At 53.6% G+C, this 23,124-nt stretch overlaps 2 protein-coding genes across 5 annotated transcripts in view; both read right to left on the bottom strand.

The window, feature by feature from the left end:
* Window positions 1-3,931: 3,931 nt before the first annotated feature.
* CDK16 (cyclin dependent kinase 16) lies at window positions 3,932-14,903 on the bottom strand. 4 transcript variants are annotated; one of them, XM_040469080.1, is made up of 16 exons: window positions 14,614-14,903; window positions 9,537-9,744; window positions 8,798-8,931; window positions 8,571-8,696; window positions 8,417-8,473; window positions 8,211-8,325; window positions 7,429-7,523; window positions 7,271-7,333; window positions 6,895-7,018; window positions 6,577-6,697; window positions 6,371-6,468; window positions 6,182-6,287; window positions 6,050-6,113; window positions 5,793-5,883; window positions 4,278-4,355; window positions 3,932-4,192 (listed from the first exon to the last, which is right to left on the bottom strand). In XM_040469080.1, the coding sequence occupies exons 2-16, from the start codon at window positions 9,736-9,738 to the stop codon at window positions 4,155-4,157; spliced, it is 1,512 nt and encodes a 503-aa protein (XP_040325014.1). In that variant the 5' UTR covers window positions 9,739-9,744; window positions 14,614-14,903; the 3' UTR covers window positions 3,932-4,154. The 4 variants fall into 4 exon arrangements, with proteins under 4 accessions (XP_040325014.1, XP_040325013.1, XP_040325012.1 ...); XM_040469079.1 differs by lacking the exon at window positions 14,614-14,903 and adding an exon at window positions 14,170-14,219; XM_040469078.1 differs by lacking the exon at window positions 14,614-14,903 and adding an exon at window positions 10,908-11,461.
* Window positions 14,904-18,358: 3,455 nt separating this feature from the next.
* Window positions 18,359-23,124, bottom strand: part of UBA1 (ubiquitin like modifier activating enzyme 1) — a 19,719-nt gene continuing 14,953 nt past the window's right edge. Inside the window, exons 20-26 of the mRNA XM_040469073.1 lie at window positions 22,866-23,055; window positions 20,909-20,997; window positions 20,535-20,627; window positions 20,203-20,394; window positions 18,961-19,062; window positions 18,755-18,855; window positions 18,359-18,629 (exon numbers count right to left, since the gene is read on the bottom strand). Of these exons, the coding sequence (XP_040325007.1) occupies window positions 18,494-18,629; window positions 18,755-18,855; window positions 18,961-19,062; window positions 20,203-20,394; window positions 20,535-20,627; window positions 20,909-20,997; window positions 22,866-23,055 (903 nt within the window). The 3' untranslated portion in view covers window positions 18,359-18,493. The remainder of the gene's footprint in view (window positions 18,630-18,754; window positions 18,856-18,960; window positions 19,063-20,202; window positions 20,395-20,534; window positions 20,628-20,908; window positions 20,998-22,865; window positions 23,056-23,124) is intronic.

The raw sequence follows: 23,124 nt of genomic DNA, 5'->3' as shown, positions 1-23,124 counted from the left end.
AGTGGGCGGTGACCTCTGCGGCCAATAGGCGGGGTAAAACCTCCAGTTGGGAACTAATAAAGACAAAGGTGTCTTGTAGGATTCTAACGCCATGTTGAGTCGGGGCAAAAGGTTGTGTGGAAAGGTGGAGGCAGAGGTCCCCGATATGAACGAGGACATTTTGGGGAGTACTTAGGGGCGCAAAGGTTCCAGGCTTTCTCGGTCCCGTGCTCTGCTGGGGACCGTGGCCCCTACCCTGAGAGTTTTTTTTATCCTGACCAGAATGCCCTTCTTTCATTGCACTACTCTTCCCGTCCATCAAAACCTAATGCAAAAAAAGGTCACCACCCAGGCCTGCGGGCCACCTAATGCAAAAAAAAAAAGGTCACCACCCAGGCCTGAGGGCCGCTTCCCTGCCTGAACTAGATTTATTCTCTAGACAAAAGTGTTGAAGGCAAGTCAGCCTCAGGCTCAGTGTATTTGCTGCCGTTATGGCAATGATAACTAATGATAGTTGGCCCTGTTTAAGTGCTTTATTGCACGGTAAATAGTAGCGTTAGGCAACAGATAAATATCACTGTCCCCTATGGGCATCAATGGGTCAAGCTGAGGACTGGAAACGTTAATTCATTTTGCCCCAGGTAGTAAACTGCTGAGCTGTAGTTCAAACTCCGCTTGATCTTAAGCACCAGGCCAGAGATTCTCAACCTGTGGTTCTAGGCTTCCTGCTGGTTCAGGAGACCTCCTCAGGGGGTTCACAAAGTCAAAACTATTTTCACAGTACTTCATTGTTGTTCTCTCTTGTGTGTGCGGTGGAATATCCTGAGAGGCTACATAAGCAAAAGCTCTTTAGAGGTCTTCAGTTTTTAAGGCTATAAAGGAATCGTGACCGCAAAGTTTAGAACCTTTGCACCAGGCCAGGGACTTCTCGATCTAAGCACTATTGACATTTCTCTGTTGTAGGAAGCATTGTACAAGGAAGCATTAGTTGCATCCTTGCCCTCTACCCACTGGATAGCAGTATCATCCCCTAATTTGTCTCATCCCCAAAAGTGTCTCCAGAGATTGCCAGTGTTCCCTGGGGGGTGATGATCTCTGGTTGAGAACCACTGCACTAGGCTCTGGCATCTGCTAGGGCTCCCAGCCCTACCACTAGATAACTTTAATATTTCACTCCCCGGCTCCCTGCATCTGCCTGCCTATTGGCTGTCCCCACCTGGCCATCCCACAAACTCCCCAAGACAGGCTCATGATTCTGGCTCTGGTTCAGCGACTTCCTTATTATCATTCATTCCCACAACCAAGACCACAGCTCGCCTCCCCCCACCTCTAGGTTGCTGCACATAGCTCACTGGGTCTGGCATGTCCAGAACACCCTCTTCCTGCACAATTGCAACCCCCACCCACCCATACACATCATAATTCACCTCTATTGTTGGTTAACCTCTACAGGGCAGGGATGTGTCTTTATTACTGTGATTCCAGCCCCTAGCCCAGACCTGGCACAGATGAGGGTTTGCAACTCAGTTGTGCAAACTGAGGGAGAAAAGGGAGCAACCCTTTCACCTGGGGGTGGGGGGTGTCTCTAAAGTGGCATGGAGTTGGGTCTGGCACTTGGCAAGTAGCTGCTCTTCAAGCCTAGCTGAATCTTGTCAGATTCTCTGAACTGCCTCTCCTCTCCTCCTTGCCCCTCTACAGACCACCCCACCCCACTTACCAGGTAGCCTGCCCTTCCTACAATCCAACAAGAGGCCTCCCTCCCCAGGCCTAGACCGTTTGGTTTCCAAAGGCCAACCACCTCTGCACACACCAATGCCACTACCACTCCCCAGAGCAGTTGGGTGAATTCTAGTCCTTCTAAGTCTGGCCTGGCAATCCTGTCTCCTTTTGCAAGGCCCTTGTCTTCCCAGCCTCCCTTGTTGCCAGAGGTGACCATATCATCTTATTCTAGCCACAGAATGGCACAGGAAGCCTGCTGAGGGGCTTGTGGAAGGTTCAGCTCTGTTACAAGGAAACAGGGAGGGTGTCCTGTTTTCCTTGCTTGCTTCCCCATCTCTGGGAACATGGAGAACCCTTACAGTTGTAAGGCTGCAAGCGGAGAGCTCACCAAAGTGCTTACAGGGACACAGTGGAATGATCCTTGGGCCACCACTGCTGAACTTCAGTAACCAGCCTTAGTTAGGCTTATTCTCTGCAGTATTTGCCTGGCCCTGCCCATGCTCCTCCCTTCTGCTTGCAATCTATCCTTGGCTGTGCCCAGAGGTTGGGACAGAGGCTGGAGCTCCAAGGATGGAGAAAATCAAAGCCGCAACTATCCTCACACTTGAGGCCAAGTCCCACGGTGCCATTTGACCTCTGGTCTCTCACAAGCCATTTCATCCTTCTCGGGGTTCTCTCACCCATGCCCATGGTTTGTTACTTCCTGGACACCAACAATCCAAACTTCCAGCTCCATCCATCCACCGATGGCCTCAATCCTGACTTTGACCCATGTATTAAGATGCCCCGACCTACTCAGCAATCCAAAATCTACCCTCCTCTCATATTCCCTCTCCAACTGGCCTGCCTCATGGTGTCCAGGTCTGACGCATGGTGGTCATACTGGGCCTGCCTCACCTCCCCACCTCCTGGTTGTATGGGGCCTTGCAAGTGTCTTTCAAACAAACAGCCTCTCTACATACACCTGTCTCCCATCTATCTGGCTTCCTCATATTCTTGAGTAAATCTCACTCTTCCCTCTGCTTCTTAGTTCACCCTCTATTCAGCCTGCCCTGTTTCAACTTGACGTTCTACCATTGCATGTGCAGCCCCTCCAATGCCTTCCATAGTCGTGACATGTCCCTGGCCAGGTATGAATTCTTCAAAGTCCCAGGACTCACCTTGGACTGAGCCCACCCCCACCCTTGCAGGGACTTGCAATCAGGTTTTTCACTTTAGACTTTTTAATATTTCATACAGCGATTATGGTGCATTCAGGAACCCAACCCTCCAAACCCCACTAGGAGGGCCCCCACCCCAGCCCTCCCACCCCATTTGAGGGCCCCAGGGTTTAGAGTGGAGGACAGGGAGGTAACCACCCATCTGAGACTGACCCCAGGACTGCCCCTGCCCTGCCTCACCCTCCCCAGGGGTTAGGGGCTAACGCTTGGGCACAGACCCCCATGCGCCCCTCTGCCCCTGCTTGTGCACATATATACACTATGGCTCCTTGAAGAGTTGGTCAGTTCCTGGCAGGGCCCCTACTCAACAGCACCGAGTGGGATGGGGGCAGGAGGGTTGGGCTAGGGAGACCCTGAGAAGGAAGGAGGCCCCAGCTATGGGACTGTAGGAGGAAAGAGTGGGGGCCCCCCCCCACCTCGTCCACCTCCCAGAGAGTCTCCAGTAGTCCCCAGGTCCCCCTGCAGCTGAGGATGGCAGGCGCGGGGTAGGAAGGCGAATGGTCGAGGCATGCTTTCCCTTAGCCGACCCCAGGGTCTGGTGATGGTCAGGGTTCCAAATAGGGGCTGTGTCCCTGCCTTGGAAAGGCTGGGAGCGGGGCTTCATTGCACAAAATACTGTGGGAGGGCCACACGCAGGGGGTGGGGCCCAGCCATTCTGTATACAGAGATATTGCATTTAAAAAATGAAAACCTCATTTAAAATAATTAAAAAACAACAATGAATGAAACAAACAAAAAAAGGCCCACACAACATGAGGCAGGTGGGGCAGGCAGGAAAGCAGGCAGGGGAAGCCTCAGACCCAAGGCATTGTCACGTCTTGTCTGAGTCGAGATCCCCAGCCTGGGCTAGCTCCGGACCCCTGGCTGGCCATGGGGTAGTGGTCCTGGGGGAGGGGATGATGGGAAGGGGGATAGGCCTGGCCTCAGTGTGGGAGGCTGACACGGCCATGCTGTCCGCCGGCAACTACCGAGACAGAGAGAGACAGACATACAGACAGACAGACAAACCAGGCGAAGGAGCGATGAGAGCTTTGTTAGCACCCAGCAGACAGGCCAATGGGTGGGTTGACAGGCCAATGGTCGGGTGTTTGGACAGGCAGCAGGGGACATGTGGGCAGGCGAGCATGAGTCAGGCAGGTAGGCAGGCAGCAAGCAAGGAGGATACAGTTGGGGGCTGCCCTGTGAGGGGGAGTGGCATCCCTCCAGCTGCTGCCTGCTGGGGCCTCGGTCTCTGGCTTAGAACTCGGTGTCCACCACGCGGAAAGCTGGCCTGCCTGCAGGGGAAAGCAGAGCGGATGGCTGTTGGTGGGTAAGCAGGTAGGTGGCCAGGGCGGGGAAGAGGGCAAGGGCCACACCTACCTGAGTCAGGCATTGACGAAGACCGAAGGCCGGCCTCCTTTTGTAGCTGGATCTCCTTTAGTGCAAATATGGAAGTAGCTGTGGGTAGAGGACAGACAGTGGGAAATGACCCATGGGGCCAGCCAAGGACCACCTCCCACATGGCCCCATTGGGGGAATTACAAAAAGCTGTCTTGTCTTTGAGAAGTTTGACTTTTTCATCTGTCATATAATCCTTATACACAAACCAGCTACAACTAGAGAAAATGGAATATGGGCTATTGCACGAAGAAGTCAGTAATTTTGTCAAGTGTGATAATGGTATTGCAATTACCATCTGTTGAGTCTAGGTGATGGATGGTGTTTGGGATTTGATTTAGATTAATCCAGTGGGAAGATTCAGGAAGTGGGCCAACATTTTGAAGGTAGGATAATGATAGTTATTAAAAAACCTCTTAAAGATACATGCTGAAATTTATAGGTGAATGATATATCCAGGATTTGATTCAAAATAATCAGAGGGAATACAGATAAAATCAGATTGGCCCAGGTGACTCAGTCGAGTGTCCAACTTTGGTTCAGGTCATGATTGCACGGTTCGTGAGTTCGAGCCCCCCATCAGGCTCGGTGCTGTCAGCACAGAGCCCACTTTGGATCCTCTGTCCCTTTCTCTGTGCCCCTGCCCTGCTTGCGCGCGCTCTCTCAAAAATAAATAAGCATCAAAAAACAAAACAAAACCAGATTGGCCACGAGTTGATGACCTGCTAGAGTGCTTGGGGACTTGTTATTGGGTCTAATTTTATTTATTTAATAATTACTTATTATTGACAGCGCGCATGACCCAGTGGAGGAAGGGGCAGAGAGAGAAGGAGGGAGACAATCCCTGGGCCACTGAGGTGCCCCTATGTATTTATTTTTTAAAGTAACCTCTACACCCAACGTGGGACTCAAACTCACAAACGCCAAGATCAAGAGTCCCATACTCCACCGACTGAGCCAGCCAGGCGCCCCTAAACATATATAATTTTAAAGTGTCCATATAAAAAAGCTTTTTAATCAGGTATAAAAGGAGAACACCACGTGTGATTCTGTTTCTGTACAGTACAAGGATGGGGAAGACTTACCTATGCTGTGAGAAGTCAAACTAGTAGTAACCCTTGGCAAGGGGCTGGGAATAACTAAAGGAAATAAGAGGGCACTTCGGGGGAGCTTCTCTCATCCTATTTCTTGACCTGTATGCCAGTTACATGGGTGTGGTTAGTTTCTAAAAATTCACTGTGCCGTATACTCATGACCTGTGCGTTTCTCGGTATATATTTTACAAGGAAACGTTTGCTTTAAAAACAAAAAAAAAAAAGAGGAAAATGATGTTACGTCTATTTTCACGTAGGTTAGAAAATTCCCGTGAAAGGTAAAAAGGAACTGAAAACTAAATAACTTGTAATACACATAACATGTCGTATGTGTGATCAAGGGTGTGCCCCGCACAGCCCACCCAGCATCCTGTTCCCCACAGGTCCCGCCAGCTGCACTCACTGTCAGGAAGTTTGTGGATCCGCTCCCCCAGACTGAGGAAGAATGGATGTTTCATGGCATCCTCCGCGGAGATCCGATTGCGACCTTCAAACTGAGTGGGAGGACAGGCAGGGGTCGGGGGGGTGGGGGGGTGTATTGACCCCTTCAACAAGTAGACCTCTCTTTTGCCCCATCCCAGACCGTACCCCGGGAACTCCCTGTCCCCCTACACCTAGAATCCCCTCGCCCCCAAGGCTGGTCCGGGAGGGTGGTCTCACCTGCAGCAGCTTAGTGAGGAGGTCAGCCCCGTCGCTGTCAAGTCTACCGCAAGGACAAGAGGATCTGCTTTAAGTTGAGTTTGGGCACTCCAGCCCCTAACACCCACCTACCCTCCCACCCACCAGCCTCACCGGGGTGCATGGCTCAAAAGGGCCTCGGCTCGATACTTGGGGTAGTTGTATGTCTTAAATTCTTCGTTGGACAGAATGCCTGGCCACGTCTCCTCAGTTGGGGTTCCTGGCAGGGAAGGAGAATTACCCTAAGCATCCCCAGGGCATCCCTAAATGTCCCCACAGTTCCTAGGGCTCGTTCCTCCTCACCTAAGATACGGAAGATGAAATGCAGCTGTTCCTCCACCGTGGAGCCTGGGAAGAGGGGCCGGCCTGTGGCCATCTCATAGAAGATGCAGCCCACACCCCTAGGCAGGGAGGGCACAGTGAACAGAGAGGCAGTTGGCTGGTTGGCCATTGTGACCAAGCCACCCGCTTCACCACATGGCTCCTGCCACATTTCCACCTGTCCTCACCACATGTCAATCTGGGTAGAGTAGTCCGTGGACCCAAGCAGGATGTCGGGGGGCCGGTACCACAGTGTCACCACCTCATTGGAGTAGGTCTTCGTTGGAATTGACTTGGCCCGGGCCAGGCCTGGTAGGTTGAGAGAAGGGGCAGCTGGAATTGAGGAGGTCCCGGGCAGCCTCGGGGAGAGCACAGCTGGGACTGAGGGTGTCCTAAGCAAAGCCTGGAGAAACTGAAGGGGACTGAGATAAGGCAGTCATGAGGAAGGGGGAGTCTGAGAGGGTAAGGCGGGGCGATCACTGGGAAGAAGGGGGAGGCCAGGGTACCAAAGTCGGCCAGCTTGAGCTCTCCTCTCTCGTTGATGAGCAGGTTTTGGGGCTTGAGGTCTCGGTGTAGCACCTTCTGCCGGTGGCAGTAGGCCAGGCCACGAAGCAGCTGGAACAGGAACAGCTGGGGACCCAGGAAGGGCAGGCAGATGTCAGAGAGCATCCAGCAGCCTGACCCCCAGCAGACACTGTTCCCCCTCCCAAACACAGACACTGAGCCCAGAGCTTTATCTCACAAAAGAGGACAAGGTCCCAATGCCCTCCAAGGGCTCCCAGCAAAAAAGCCAAACGGGAAAAGTCTGTTTCAGGGAGATTTGTGGGGTGGAGTGGGTGAGTGGGGGCCCCCTTGTGCCCCTGCTTCCTGCCCCACACCCACTTTCACGTTGTGCATGTTGATGACGTTCCCACAGTCATCCAGGTACTGCTTCAGGTCCTTGTCCTGAGGACAGAAGAGGAGACGGGAGGAAAGAGGGCCACATCCCGTGGCTCCTGGCCATCCCCCCACTCCCCACCCCCACTGCCCCCCAACCTTACCAGGTACTCAAAGACAAGGGTGAGGGACTTCTCCGTGTGGATAATGTCATGTAGCGTGACGATGTTGGCATGTTTGAGGTCCTTGAGCAGGGACACTGCAGGGAGCATGGGGAGGAGGGGATGGGGGAAGAGTCAGGGCCCCACCCACCCTCAGGGTAGAGGCGAGGAGGACCAGACAGGGACAAGCCCAGGGTTTCCTTCTTTCCCTGTGCAGCCTGAGGTGGTGGCTCATAGCCACTGGCTCTATCCCACCCAATGCCAGGAAGGGGTGGCTCCATGTTCCAGATGTGGACACTAAGGCTCAGAGAAGAGTATGGAGCAAGGACCTGGGATTGCCACCCCAGGCTTACAGGACACTAGATCTTCACAACCTGTTTTTGCTTTCCGGAAAGGGGTTTTGCGTCAACCCTCAGTACAGAGGCCTGCAACTTGGTGCGAGATTCACTTTGCACACATAACTTCTACACAATTCAAATTCATCCCACGTGATATTCTGACTAGAAATTGTTGTCAAGTAAACCGGTGAGCACCTTCACGGGTGCTCTCAGACCCAAAGCGAACACCCTGCTGTATAATTCTTGGTCTTTTCTCCAAACGGGAACAGATTCCTGGTTACCTTGATTATCATCTAGATATGTGCATGATGGGCACTTTCGCGTGAAGCCCAGAGTGTCAGGAGGGAATGCCCCAACCCCCAGTCCCTGTTCCTACTACAGGGCGTGTGTGTATGTGGCAAGAGGTGAGCCTGGGAAGCCTGGGACAGCCTTCCTGTGTGTCTGTACCTTCCCGGATGGCGGTGCAGGGTGCCCCTTCTTCGTGTTCCAGTCTGATCTCCTTGAGTGCCACAAGGTTGTCCGTGAGCTTGCTTTTGCCTTTGTAGACGGTGGCATAGGTACCCTGGTGTGTGAGGACGAGTGACAGGAGAGGAGGCTGCAGGAAGTTCTCACTGACCCCCATCCCCACCATGTGCCTGACGATGGTCTCTCACCTCTCCCAGCTTGTCTAGCTTGATGTAGGTCTCCAGTTTCCCAAAGCCAATCTCAGACTGTGGGGTAAAGGGGCAGGTTGAAGAAGGCTCATAGGAGGGGACAGAGGCGGGTGGGCAGTGAAAGGAGGAGAGGACAGGCACAGAAGACACTCACCAGGCTGACACGGCGGAGGCGGCGGCTGAGGGGCTTGTCAAAGATGGGGCTATTGAGGGTCAGCTTCTCAAGGTAGCCCTCAGGCAGCCGGATGTCGGCTGGTAGTGATAGGCGCTTGTTGATGTCCTAACAGGCAAGATGGGTGAGAAACGGGCCCATGAGCTCCACCTCCCCACATTTAACCCTCTTTTCTAGCCCCACCACCAGCCAGACAGGGAGTTAAGCACCTCAGTGGAGATCTTGCGTGGGGGATGGTTGCGCATGCGCACCCTCACTGGCGACTGCACCTCATCGGAGGACGTGGCTGAAGCCTGGTCACTTTCCCCATCAGACCCCATCTTCAAGTCCTCGTGTACAATTTCTGGTAGTGAGGACAGGGGGAGGGCAGACCAGTTGAGGGCTGAAGCCCCAGGACACCCCCTCCTCAACGTAACACAATCCCCTGATCACACACGTACACACAAACCCCCAGAACAGCCTAGAGTCCCTCAGGGAGAGGGTGGCAAGGCCCAGGGAGGTTCAGACAGGTCAGGACAGGTTGAACGGGGGATTGGGGGGGGGGGGGCAATAGTCACCCAGTGGAGCACCCTGTTTCAGGGGTGAGCTGAGACTGGGGACGGCCCAGGACCAGGAGGCAGGCAGCGGCACAGTAGCCAAAGGCCCTGAGAAGGCAGGCCCAGGGTAGGCAGGCACCAGTAGGCCTGAGGGGGGCCATAGCAGAGCGCAGGAGAAGGGCAAAGGGAAGGTTGGGGGCAGCTGCAGCAGGCAGGGCACTCTTCCTCCCCGAGGCCTGGGCACAAAGCCAGGGAAAGGGGCACAGATAGAGAGAGCGTGTACGGAGAGGATAGCAGGGAAGGGGGAGAAAACGGGAGAAAGGAAAATGGAAATAACACAAATCTAAGGGAACTCGGCTGGGAGGTGGCACCTGGGGACCAGTCTGGGGGCAGAAGTGGTCAGTGGACCCACCTGGTGCAGAACTGAGAGGGCCCCGTCCAGAGCGAGGTTCCCCAGGAGCGGCACGAGTGGGTACCTCTCCGAGGTCATTGCCGCCACCACCCCCGCTCTCATCCAGGCCTATCTGTTCAGGGGCCCCATTGGTCTTGTCCACACCTCGGCCCCCTCGGAGTGTCATTGACAGCTGCCGCTTGATCTTCTTCATCCGATCCATGGCGACCTGAGCAGGGGGTATAGATGGCAATGGATCCCACATTAGCACTTGGCCTGACCACCACAGGCCCCCTAAAACCCAAGGTTTACTGAGGTATACTGACATGAACTTGTGTCAGTATCCACCCAACCACTGTGGAGCCCTGGAACCACTCAGGATTCCTGTAAACCTGGCATAGATACGGACCTTTGTCAGTGCTTGCCCACCTACAGCCAGCCCCTGGGTACCCTCTTCCTAAGTAGCACACCTGGGTATTGAGGCCTGGGTGGCTGGCTGAGGGTAAGGGACCAACTGGTGAAGTGCTGGCCCATATGGGGGCAGCCTCACTGTGGGAGCAGAGGCCTTTACAGCAGGCATTTTCATGTGCGGCGGCAGAGATGTACCCATCTGTAGATGGGGCTGGCGCGGGGCCACTGATACGGCCCCGGGCATGCCCGTAGAATGGCATATTCCACCGGCACCAGCCCCACATAACCCCCAACTGCCTAGGCAGAATGCTCCCCACAGCCACAAGGACCTTCGCGGCGTGCCCAGCAACCATCGTCATGGTGATTGGTGGACCACCCCACTGGTCTCCCCAAGTGAGGGGTGCAGGAGAAGGGAGTCCTACCCAGACCCAACCACTGGCTAGGGTTGTGGGGGGGGGGGGCTCAATGCACACCAGCTGTCCTGAGGACTGCTCGCAAGGTTCGATCAGGTTGGGACCCTATGGGTCCCACCCACATTTTTACAAGCCAGGTCTCATTTCTCCTCTAGTTGAGAGTGCTCATCTCCCTTATCACCCTGAATAAATGTCCCAGTCCTCAAGGGTGGCCCATAAAGTCTTACCCTATTCATCCCTATTATCTCTCTGGCCTCATCTCCCCTTCAATCATTGCTAGTTGCTGTTCTGCAACCACACCCAGCAGTCCCACCTCAGGGCCATTGCACAGGCTGTTTTTCCTGGTCCCTGGAAAACCCTTGAAAATAGGTCATTCCCTCACCCTCTTCAGACCATTGCTCCAATATCACCTTTTTCATGGATAACCCTCCACAAATAACCCTATTTAAAATCTCAACCATACCGAGCTCCCTCACTTTGTCAAATCATCCCCCCAGCACTATCACCTCCTCAGAAATGACACCATCTACTTATTGGTTTCTTTATTCTTAACTGTCTGTCTCCTCACCGCCATAACTAGAAGATCAGCTCCGCCAGGGTAGATTTCTGTCTGTTTAGGTCACGGCTAGATCCTGAGGACCTGGAACAGTGACTGACACAGAGTAGATGCTCAAAAAGTGCTTATGGCAGATATTAATGAATGGGGGGCTGAGGGCCTAAGACCAATCTCTACCAGGATGGGCAGGGTAAGTCTCTGCTATTCGTGAATAACTCCAGAAAAGGTGGCCCAGGGACGCTGGCATCGGCAAGATGACCTAGATGGGGCTGCTGGAGGGAACAGGGCCACCAAAACGCTTAAGCTGGCCTTCTTCTGCTTCCTCCTGGGCTCTAGGCCAGCAAGGTGGGGGAAAGACCTGGCCTAGGAACCATCTGGACTCGCAGCAGGGCCTAAGATGGCCCTGGGCCCAAGGGAAGTGGAGCTAGATAGGAGGTGGGAGGATGAGGCTGGGGCTGGATTCGAGGAGAGAAGTGGGTCATCTGTTACCTTGAAATCAGGTGCTTACCCCAGTGGTCCCTATACCTTACTTCCACCTGCCTGACCTCACCACCACCCCCAGGAGGGGAAGAGGAACCAGTGTAGCAGAAAGACCCCAGTAAAGAGGATGAGGTCCGTTCAGAGAACCCAAGATAACAACAAAAATCCTGAACCAGTAGGCCAAACACTGGACCTGAAGCTGAAGAAGAAGCATGGCCAGCCCCCAAAGGCAGTCTCGCCTCCATAGTACAAATACCCAGTTGCTTTGCCTGTTGTGGCAGGAAATGGGGGATCTAGGGGCAGGGGTAAGCAGGACTGGACGGAAGATGAAGAGGGAGCCACAAGGAGCCATGGGTCCATGACCTCTAACTGGAAACTCCAAGGGCTGGACATGTTCCAGAGTTCAGTTGTTTTGAGGATTTGAGGAAGACGGGACACAAAATCTGTGTATCATGCAACATTCCCATCAGGGGTGCCCTGGGCAGACCTTTGTGAACAGAGACACTTGAACGTTAATATACAATAAAACTTTTAAAGATTATTATTTCCATTTTCTGAGCTTTTTAGATCCCAGAAGAGTGAGGGATGGAGTGAGAAACTAGACACACAAGTCCACTCAAAAAAGGGCATTTTGTCCTTCCTGACCTCCGAGGTCACACACCCATCCTCGGAATACTCTCACACCCAAGGACACTCATCAGCGCACACCACACTGACCACTGAGGACACAGTCATTACACTCTAACTCCCACAGAAACACACCATCCTCATCTGGTTCAGACTCCCATAAGCACACACTGGACCCTCAAGTAGGCCTCTCAGCATTTTAACTATCAGCACCTGCAATTTCCCCACTTATTTCTAACCCCCATCAGCATACGAAGCCCCAACAGAGAACAAAACTCTTAGCATACGCTCGGACCCCTCTAAGTTAACTCTTACTGCCACATTCTTGGGCGCCTCCCAGGTCCAGCTGCCTGTTAGCTTCTCCAAAGCACTCACCCCCATTAACACACCGTTCCCCGTGCATGATTCTGACCCCTATTAACATGCACTTGGGACCCTCTGTGGCTGACCCACATTAGCACTCACTGGACTTTCACACTGCCCTGAATCTCATTAACACAAACTGAAACTTGCCAATCCCTGACCTGTTTTTGCCCACACTCAGACCCCTCCACAGCTAGAACCATCATTAAACACACATTCTTGTCCTCCCACTACCCTGTGCCCACCACCTCCCATCAGCACAAGCTGGACGTTCACTTCACCCTGACCTCTATTAGCACGCACTGAGCCTCACACACTGTGTGTCCCCATTAGCACACCCTAAACCCTCACTCAGCCCCATTCTCCAGGGATACACAAACACACTGCTCTATAATGGCCTGACCCTCATTAGTGCACACAGGTCTTCATTCAGCCTGGAGCCTCATTAGGACACAGCCCTACATGGTTCTAATCCACTTCAGCACACCTAGACCATCACATATCCCTACTCATTTATTTCTCTTTGCTTGAACTCCCGCACAGCTATAATGCCTGTGGGTTCACACTTGAATCCCTTCACAACCTTCCCTGATCCTCCTCATTGCACCCCACGGACCCTCAACACACCCCAGTCCCCTGTGGACACAAGCACACACTGTCTTCACAAGGTTCTGATGCTCACCAGCATTTTCCGGACCCCGTACTGCCCCGGCTCTTCCCCCCAGTGGCACACGTTTAAGCGCCTCCAAGGCTCTAAGCCCATTTTAACGGTCACTAGAATTTCATATATACCTGTCCCTGAGTGCATCCAGTAGTCTCACATCCCCTGTCCTCACGGACATGGACACACACACACACCCACTGATCTCACACCATCTTGATCCTTAATATACTGGACCTCTCACAGTGCTAAGGCACTTCCCTCACCACCATGCCCTCCCACCCCACATATATCCACAACTTCTGACACCCAGTAGCACAGATTCGGGTCTTCCACCACTCTGTCCCCATTAGCATATACTGGGCCTCGTCCTACCCAGACCTTTATTACCACATGCATGTACCCTCTACGGCTATGATTCCCATTAGCACGTTCTCAACACTGGACTTCTTCCACTACCCTGACCTCCACGAGCGCTCTCTGGACCCTCACACACCGCAGTCCCTCATGGACAAATACACAGAATTACCACCACCCTGACGCTCATTACCACACACAGGACTTCAGAGCCCTGATCCTATGAGCACACCTCCTGCTATCTCTACCACCCTATCCCCCATTAACACACACGGGGTCTCTCCACACTTATAACCCCGTTTGCACACCTCAGCATTCCTCTGGCATGCTCTCCCCTATCACACACCCTTGGGGTCCTACACACACACACACACACACACACACACACACCCACACACACCCACACCCCATTAGCACACGCTGGGCCTCAAGCCCTACACAGCGGTTAAGACTTATTATCACATGCTCCGACCCCTCCACAGCTCAGGCCACTAGCAAACCTCGAGCCTTTCACCACCCATTTCCACACTCTCTGGTCCCTTGATCACCCTGCTCCCAATTAGCACCCACAGGACTGCCCATCCCCAGCTCCCAGACCGGGCCCAGGGCGGGGCCAAGGTCAGGGAGGCCCAGAATGACCCCCCGCCCCGGTGCACTCTGGGAAATTCGCTGGGGGAGGGGGCACATGCCAGCGGTGCAGCCCAGACCCCTAGGCACCGCCCGGGGTCTGAGTTGGTTCTGCAGGAAAAGGGCAGCCCCCACCCCGTGTCTCGGAAACGCGCTCACCGGCGGGGGCGCGCGAGCAACCTCAGCGCCGCGGGGCCGGCGCGGCGGCGCCTGGGGCGGCGGCCCGGGCTGAGGCCGCGCGACCTCCTTCTCCTCCTGTTCGCCGCAGGCGCCCGTCCCAGTAGTCTTCGGCCATGGCTGCTGGGCCCGGGCCGCCGCCGGCTGAGGAGGAGGAGGCGGCGGCGGCGGCGGCGGTGGCTGAGGCGGAGGCGGCGTCCCGCTCAGCCGGCCATGAGCTTGGCCGCTGCGGGCGATGCCCCCGGGCTCGCTGGTGCCGGCTCGAATCCGAGAGCTCACGGCGGCTCGCGGCTCACAGCCGACCGCTTGCGGAGACGCGGCGGATCCCAGGGCCGAACGCCCAATAGCCCAGCCGCCGCGCGCGCCACGCTCCGCGCATGCGCACGCACGCGCAGCAAAGGCTGAAGTGGGAAGGAGGGGACTCACCTCGGACTGCCTGTACCAAAAGACCCGTCCGCAGCGGGAGGGGGCGCAGCCATTGCGCGCCCACCGGGGAATGTGGCGCCAGCCCTGGAACGGCGCCAGGGGGACGTGTAGAGGTTGTTTAGTACTCAGTTCCGATCTTGCTAGAAGTTTGCTAGCGCCGAAGTGGGCAGCATTCAGCAACCAGCGTGCCGATCACCACTTGGTCCCCCTACTTGGTCTCATTTGGTACATCCCCATGGTGGCAAACGGGACTTTTGCAAGGAAGAAAAAGACAGATGAGGCAGTCTGAGTCCCTTGAGGTGCCTCAGCAGGCAGGAATTTTAAATGCTCGCGAGAAGATGACTTTTCTAGGAGAGGCGGCCTGGAGAATCATTGGCCTTTTACCACCTTAGATAGGACACAGTCTAGCCCCGCCCAGATGTGCTCCCCCACCTCCCCGCTCCCTCCGCTAGCTCATTCTCAGTGTGAACGTGTGCGGCCCCGCCCTTTGAGGTTTGTCGCCCAGCCAATCAGATTTGCCCCCTGGGGTGAGGCTGAGCAAGAATGAAGGGCGTGGCCGAACTGAAGAGGCGTGATTTTACTGTTCTCCTACCACGCCTCTGCCCGGTGTTCATTGGTTTTCACCGCAGGGGGGGCGGGCACTTCTTTTTGTTCTGAGTTCCTCTCTCACTATAGGCCGAATATTCCGTAAGGTGATTGGTCAAAGGAATGTTCAGTCGCCCTCGTCCCGCCTCTAGCCCCTCCCATCTCCCTCAGCAGGACTCACGGAGGTGGAGCCTAGGCTGAGAAAAGAAAGGCGGACCTTTAGAGGGAAGGGTGCATTACTGCGCATGCTTGGGACTTTGGGTCGAAGAAGATCTCTTTGCCGCCTGCCTCACGCGAGCATTTGCGTATGCACCCTGGATTGGGTTTTCTTTCTTGCCACCTCTCAACTACCTCTTGCCTGCCAGAGCCCCGCCCGTGGCTCTCCCCAGGTCTGCGGTTTTCTGTTTTATTTATTGGGCGTCTGTTGTGTGTCAAGCACTGCCAACAAAACTAATCCCTCAATTCCTCTATGCCTGAAAAACTCCTACACTATCACCTAGCCCAGCTCAAATGGCGGCAGCTTTTGGCAGGCCTTTCTGGGATACCTTTACACTGCACCCCAGCCCAAGGCCAGCTTCCCCGCCTCTTCTGGGCTTCCTTTTATAGCAGCCTTGGTCACACTGGTTAGAGTTTTCAGTAAGTTTCATACTAGCGAGAATTTACAAGAGCATGATGGGAGTGGAAATACTTGAGAGAGGCAAAAGTGCACCTCGGGCTATAGGATCAGGTCCCTCACTTCTCTGACCTCATCCTCATCTACCCTTCTTCCTCACACTCCACTCCAGATGTATTTCTTTCCTTCTGTTTCTGAATAAAGCAGGCATAATCCAGCCTCAGGGACTTTGCACTTGTTTCCTTTGCCTGGAATATTCTTCTAGATATCCACGTTTCATCCCTTAATTCCTTCCAAGTCCTTGCTTCAATGTCACCTTCATGAAGCCTTCCCTGACTACCCTATTTACAAATGCCTACCTGCACCCCCATCTTTCTGGATCCCTAGACCTGGCTGTACGGACCTTTTTAATGGCACCGGTCAACCTCTTACAATCTACTTGTCGGTCTATTCTGTGTCTCACCCGAGCAGAACAGAACCCCTCCCCCCACGCACATACCCACACCCCTCAAGACAGGAATTTTTAATTTCTTAAACTTTATTTAGTTTGACAGAGAGAGCGAGCGAGCAGGGGAGGGGTAGAGAGTTGAGAGAAGAATCCCAAGCAGGCTCCGCACTGTCAAAACAGAGCCCGATGTAGGGCTCGGACTCACAGACCGTGAGATCATGACCTGAGCCATACCAAGAGTTGGTCGCTTAACTAAGCCACCCAGGTGCCCCAAGACAGGGACTTTTTGATCCATTGCTGTCTCCAATGCCTACAATAGTGCCTGGCACACAGTAAGCACTCAACAAATGTGGCAAATGTTTGATGGCAAAGCTCTAGGCTGAGACAAGAGACAACCATGTACCACTACATGGTGCCTGCTGGGTGCAGGGGACTCGATGAAGTGACCCAAACCCTGCCCACTGAACCCTGGTCTTCTGTCTTGGTGGTATTATAAAGGTAGACAAACATGACAAAAGTAAAATAGCATTTGGGGAAACGAGGATGCAACCAAGACTCATGGGTTCTTGATGAAGTGTTGCAGGGGCGAATTAAGGTAGTAAGGGATCTGGGAGCTGGGGTGGGTGGTGAAGAAAGAGACAGAAGTGTCCAGACTCAGGAGCTATAATGGGGGAGATAGCAAACAAAGAGCTGGGACAGTGGAGAAAGGGGGCAGAGGAAGTTTGTGTTTAAGTCTCAGATGCTGTAACATCATAGCAACAGTGGACAAGAGGTATGGTGTTTGATGTACTCTTGAGCAGCGATAATGGGAAAAGTACCCCTGGTGAGAAAACCTCTCGGCTTGACCTAAAACAGGTAGCATCACCATTAAATAGATGCCACAGGTAAAACACTCAGTCCCTAATGTCCTGGAGGGAGATAAAAAGGAAGCATGGAAGGATGAGGTCACCCAAGAAGAGCAGGCCAAGAAAGAGTCACGAGACGGGGTGGACAAGGGCATACACTGTGCCTGGGGTCTGGAGCTGGCCCAGGAAGGGCAGCAGATGTCAGGACACGCTGTGAGGAGTGTCAGGTCCGGTTCAGGGATAGGTTGCGCTATTCCCAATACCCAGGGTTGAGTGAAGGAATGAGGGGTCTGTTTCTAAGAGGGAGAGAGAAGCTGGCCTTCTGGTTGGGGGATGGAGAGGCGGGAGTGGCATCCTCACACACCAGGTGGCCAGTCTGCCTGTCCGATCAGTGCTTTCAATTGTCTACAGCGCTCAGCCATGAGCCACGGATGAGTGTGGGGAGCTTTGTGGTCCCGGTAGGGCCTATGGTGAACCTGCTGTAACCAACAACCCACAGCCGGCTCTCTTCTGTAAGGTAGGAGGCCTCCTGACAAGCAGACCAGGCCCAAAGGAGAGCAGGGTGGAATGGGAAAGGGGCTTTTCCTCCACAGATGTTCTAAGCCAACTATTTGCATGAAAACTGCAAAGTCTGCACAGTCACGGGCATTCCTCAGTCCAACAGTTGTTTAGGCCCTCGTGCAGCTGGGAAGTTCAAGCAGGGCACCACAGGCATTCCTGGCACTGGGAACCATGACGGTAAAGACTTGTCCAGGGTCTTGGGGCTTTGAACCAGGTGGGAAGGGATCAGCCCCAAGGACATTAGCCACGTTGACCAAGCCCTGGCCGACCGGTCCCAGTAACTTTCCTCTTCACAGAGGGGGAACAAGGTTAGAGAAGTCACAGGACTTGCTCAAACACTACTCTATACTACCTCTCAAAATCAACATGGCAGGGAGTTAGGAGCTGGAGCAGATGAAATCTGAACCCCCGCTCAAATATAGTCACATGGGCCTAGGTACCCGCATTCTAATTTCTTCCTAAGCAGGGAGGGCAGGAGGAAGAGGTGGCAATTGCCACGTTTTCTCTGCCCAGGCAACTGGCAGCTGGGGGGAGGGGGGGGCAGGGGGGGGCAGGGGCGGGTGCTGAGCCCTTTGGGCTACCACCTGAACCAGACAGCTCCAGGAAGTCTCTTCCTTCCCTGGAACCAGCAGGGCATGCCACATCTGGGTTAATTCTTTATTAGGATTCAGGTTCCAAACAAGGTAGAAAGCAGCGGCAAGAGGGGTGCAGGTAGGGGGACGAAGAGGGAACACCAAGTGTGGCTAGCTGGGCCACTGCCAGAGGCCAAATGGGAGGCCCTGGGCTGGAGGGGCTGGGGCTGGGGCCAGTCTACGGGCATGGACAGGGTCAGCGGATGGCGTATCGGACGTAGGGGACCTCGACGTCCTCGCCGCTCTCGTCGTTGCAGCACAGCTCAAGCACCAGCGCCCGCACGTGGCGGCCCAGCTTTCGCTTCGACACGCGGCTCACGATCTCAGTCATCCTGGGCGCGGGGGGAGGGGCAGGTCAGAGGCAAAAGGCAAGGAGGGGGGGCAGGGAGGCAGAAGCGGAGGGTGGTGAACAGGGGTGGAGTAGCTGCAAGTGGAGGCCCCCCACCATCCAACTCACGGCTGATCCAACCGTTCCTTGAGCTTGGCGGCTGGCATGAAGAAGGAGTAGAGCATGGACACGCCCTGAGACAGCATGGTGATCTCCAACTTATGCTCTGTCTGGAGGAGGGAGAAGGGGACAGCGGTGTCATGGGGATTGACAGACCAGTGAGTCACCTGCACGCGCTGCCGGCAGGTCGGGGGAGAGTGCGGGAGGGACCTCACCTTAAAGTAGTCGAGGAACTGTTTGAGCGTCATCTCCTCCCCGTTAGGCTGCAGTCCTTGTACCTCAAAGCGATCCCACAACGTCCACTCCTGGTTATAGTACTGCGGGACAAGGAGCGGTCCCATGGGATGGGGGCCACCAAAGGGTCAGTCCTATCTTCGGCCTCTGCCCCACTCACCACCGTTCATGCTAACACGCTAAGTCAGACTGCAAGCTTCTTTTGTCAAAAACATGTGGCTTCCGTCAAACCCCGAGTTAAGCACAGAAACCCTCCGATGACCTTTGACCCACATGGCCTAATCACTGGGATCCTGTTCTGTTCTCATCTTCTACCCCCTCAACCTCTCACTCCTGCTCTAACGACTTAGTCTTCCTCAACCATGCCAGGCATGCTCCTACCTCAGAACCCTTGGAGACTGATCCCACTGCCTGGAATGCCCTCCCCCCAGGAGCCTGCCTGGTCTCCTCTCCTCCAAGTCTGGGCTCAAATGTCATCTGTCCAGCAAGGCCTTTCCTGACCATCTCACATTTAAAATCCCCGACCCATCCCCTTGTCACCTGGTACTCAAGTCCTCCTTACCCTGCCCTTTTTTGGGGGTTCTAAAACCACTTATCATGTCATTTATACACTCTATTTCACAATAGAGTTTCTTGACACCTATTAAGAGTACCTGGCACACAGGTGCTCAATTAAACTTTGAAGTGAATTAATGAATGAAACATGTAAAAGTAATTAGAATAAACACCCAATGGACGTTGGTTGCTCTTTTTGTGTCATTAATAACCTCCTTGGGTACAATTAAAATATCCCATTGGGGCACCTGGGTGGCTCAGTCCGTTAAGCGTCCGATTTCGGCTCAGGTCACGATCTCACAGCTCGTGAGTTCGAGCCCTGCATCAGGCTCTATGCTGACAGCTTAGAGCCTGGAGCCTGCTTCAAATTCCATGTCTCCCTCTCTCTGCTCCTCCCCCACTCAAGCTCTCTCTCTCCTTCAAAAATTAAAAAAAACATTAAAAAAATTAAAAAAAAAAATCCCATCTTTTCTAAGGGCTTCCACTGGCAGATTCAGACCAATACTTAGCACAAAATATGGTAAGTGAATAAATGAATACAGGTGCACAAAAGAAGGTACACACTGACAGAAACTCTCACCTGGTGACAAGCTATGAAGCAAACTAAAGCAAGCTCTACAGAGAAACACCCCACTCACAAACCCACCTGCCCTGATGTAGGCCCTCACCTGGTGACGAGGTGCGGCAAGGGGTTCAGAGAAGCCAAAGAAGGGCAGGGCCAAGTTGAGGAAACCATTCTTGTAGGAGTCAAGTTGTCGGTGCCCCTGCACCACCTTATACAACTCCAGACACACAAGGCCAACCACAGCCGCCGTGGTCGTGGCGATGGCTGGGATGATCTTCCCTGCAATCAGCTTGCTCTGTGAGGCAGAAGGATCAAGAAAGGTGGTAGTCAAGGTAGAAGCAGCTCAGAGCCCACACACAGTGAATGGGATGTGGAGAACTCAAGTCTGGAAGGTTTAGGGGGGGAGGCAGGAAATCAGGTCCAGACTCCCCTCACCTTGTGCCGGTCCGCAGGGGGAATGTCATAGTTCTCTGCCCGGAGGTTGGATGCAGCCACAATGAAATCCATATGGAAATTGCTGTCATCATCCTTTTACGATGGGGGGACGGAGAAGGAGAAGGGTAGGGAGATGATGACAGGATCAGAGGAGAAAGAGGATTCCTGGACTTTAGGGACACAAGTATCCTCCACTGCAATTACCTGCTGGGCTTTCTCAGATCACAAACGCATGGCTAGGAACGTCTTTTCTTTCAGGGCCTGTGGCAGGCCCATGATCCAATCCCCATAAAGGCCTGGGGCTGCCTCCAGATCCCCACAGACCTGTTCTGTCTAGCCCATCCCCCTGCCTGCCCAGGGCCCCCACCCAGCACCTTCTCAAAGTCGATGGGGTACATCTTGAATCCAGGGAGCTTTTCTGGGCTGGGCAGTGTGGCCTTGAGCTCCTCTAGACGGCTGTCATCTGTAGGAAGAAAGGGATACCATCAGCCATTTAGATCCCAGGCCAGCGTCTGAGGGGGCAACAGGAGCCCAGGGTGGGGGGCAGGGGTGGCAAAGTATGTCCAGGTAGAGAAAAGATGTGAAAAGGAAAACTATCCTGGGAGAGAGGAGGCGCAAGGGGAAGAGGTAGGGCAGGGCAAGAGAGCATAAACCTGAAGGAGACAGAAAGGGGAATGGGTATATCAAGAGGGAGATCTCCAGAGACACTAAGCAAGACATCAGGAGGAAGTGGACGTGGACAGACCCAGATGGGAGAGCTATACGTCTTGGGGAGAATGTTACAAAAGAAGTGGGGAGACATGGATAAGACTATGGGGAGGGGACAGGGGGGCGACAAAGATATACAGAGGGAACACCGGGGGGGAACATGCAGACACGGAGATAGAGAAAAGATATGGCAGAGGAGCAGAAGATATAAAAAGGGGAAAATTGGGGGCATTTGACAAGTAGGAAATTTTATGTATGTTGTATATTTCTTTTCTTTTCTTTTTTTTAATGTTTATTTATTTCTGAGACGGAGAGAGAAAGAGCATGAGTGGGGGAGGGGCAGAGAGAGAGAGGGAGACACAGAATCTGAAGCAGGCTCCAGGCTCTGAGCTGTCAGCACAGAGCCTGACGCGGGGCTCGAACTCACAGACTGTGAGATCACGACCTGAGCTGAAGTCGGTCGCTCAACCGACTGAGCCACCCAGGCGCCCCTGTATGTTGTATATTTCATACACGCCTTACATATTGCTTATATACACTTTACGTATACCATATGTACATTATACAGGTGTAATATGCACTATTACATCTTGTGTCCACTTACACAACTATACGTACATACCTACATATGTGTATGAGGAGAAAAATGGAGCAAATACAGGAATAAAACGAAAGGAGATGTGGAAGAAAAGATGAGAATAAACATACAGAGAGGAATATGAGGGGGTAGATATGTGGGAAAGGAGATGGGGAGATGACAGAAGGGAGATCTGTGAAGCAGATGATGGGGGGGGTGGTGATGGTAAATGCGGGGGGGCGGGTCACAAAGCTATAGATGCAGTATCTATTCTATGGACAGGGACAGGTACAGAAGGAAAGAGATAAATACATAGAAACCAGGGGTCAGCAAACTATAGCCCCTGAACCAAATTCAGCCTGCCACCTGTTGTATGTGTAAAATTTTCCTGGAAAACATCCACACTCATTCATTTACATATTGTGTATGGCTGCTTTCGTGCTTCAACTGTGACAGGTGATTAGCCACAGACACTATGTGGCCTGTAAAGCCTAAGAGTTCTTATCTGGCCCTTCACCTGATATTCGGCATGAGCTGGAGGAAAAGAGATGGAGAGAGACGGGGAGTTGAGGGGAAGAGATATGGAGAGGGAGACAGTGGAGGGGCGGGGAGTGCTGAGGGGGACGAGGAAAGATATATGGAGGGCAATACTAAGATGAAGACACAGAGGAACACGGGGGGCAGATATCAGGGAAAGAGACCATTGGTGGAGTTCATACCCCCCAGAGAAACATAAAAAAGAAACAAAAGTTTTTCTTTCCAAGGCAAATACACATGGAGCACGAGAAACAAACAGCTAGTTCTCTTAAAAGGCAAAACATCGGGGAGGAGAAGGAAGGAGGGAGGGAGGGAGGGAGGGAGAGAGAGAGAGAGAGAATTTGCCCAAATGAACTTCATCATTTCAGAGGAAGGATCAAAGGAAGGTGTGGGGAACTCAGGCCTGGGGTCACAGAGCAGAGCCAGGGGCCGAGGACCGGTGGGGAGGCTGGCCCAGGCCAGGCACAAGGTAGGTGGGGACTCCGGGCCGACTGGCCAAACACCCTTACCAACTGAGGCATTGGCGCTCTGCAGCTCCTGGTCAGAGACGTGGATCTTGACGCCAGACTTGGGGGTAAACTCGGGGACTTGCACAGACCGTAGGAGTGTGGCGACGGCAGCTCGGTCCTGAGAGCCTGTCAGCCCGTAGGTCTGGGCAAACAGGTTGGCGGCAGCCACCACATAGTCCAGATGCAGGGGCTGTGAGAAGGCAGGGCCCGGAAGGGTGAACCCATCAGCTCTCACCTGATGTGCCTCAGCCTCCTTCCC

This window comes from Herpailurus yagouaroundi, unplaced genomic scaffold (genome assembly GCF_014898765.1).
Source record: "Herpailurus yagouaroundi ecotype Mexico unplaced genomic scaffold, PumYag 67793, whole genome shotgun sequence".
Lineage (NCBI taxonomy): Eukaryota > Metazoa > Chordata > Mammalia > Carnivora > Felidae > Herpailurus > Herpailurus yagouaroundi.
This window is presented reverse-complemented; position numbering and strand designations above follow the sequence as displayed.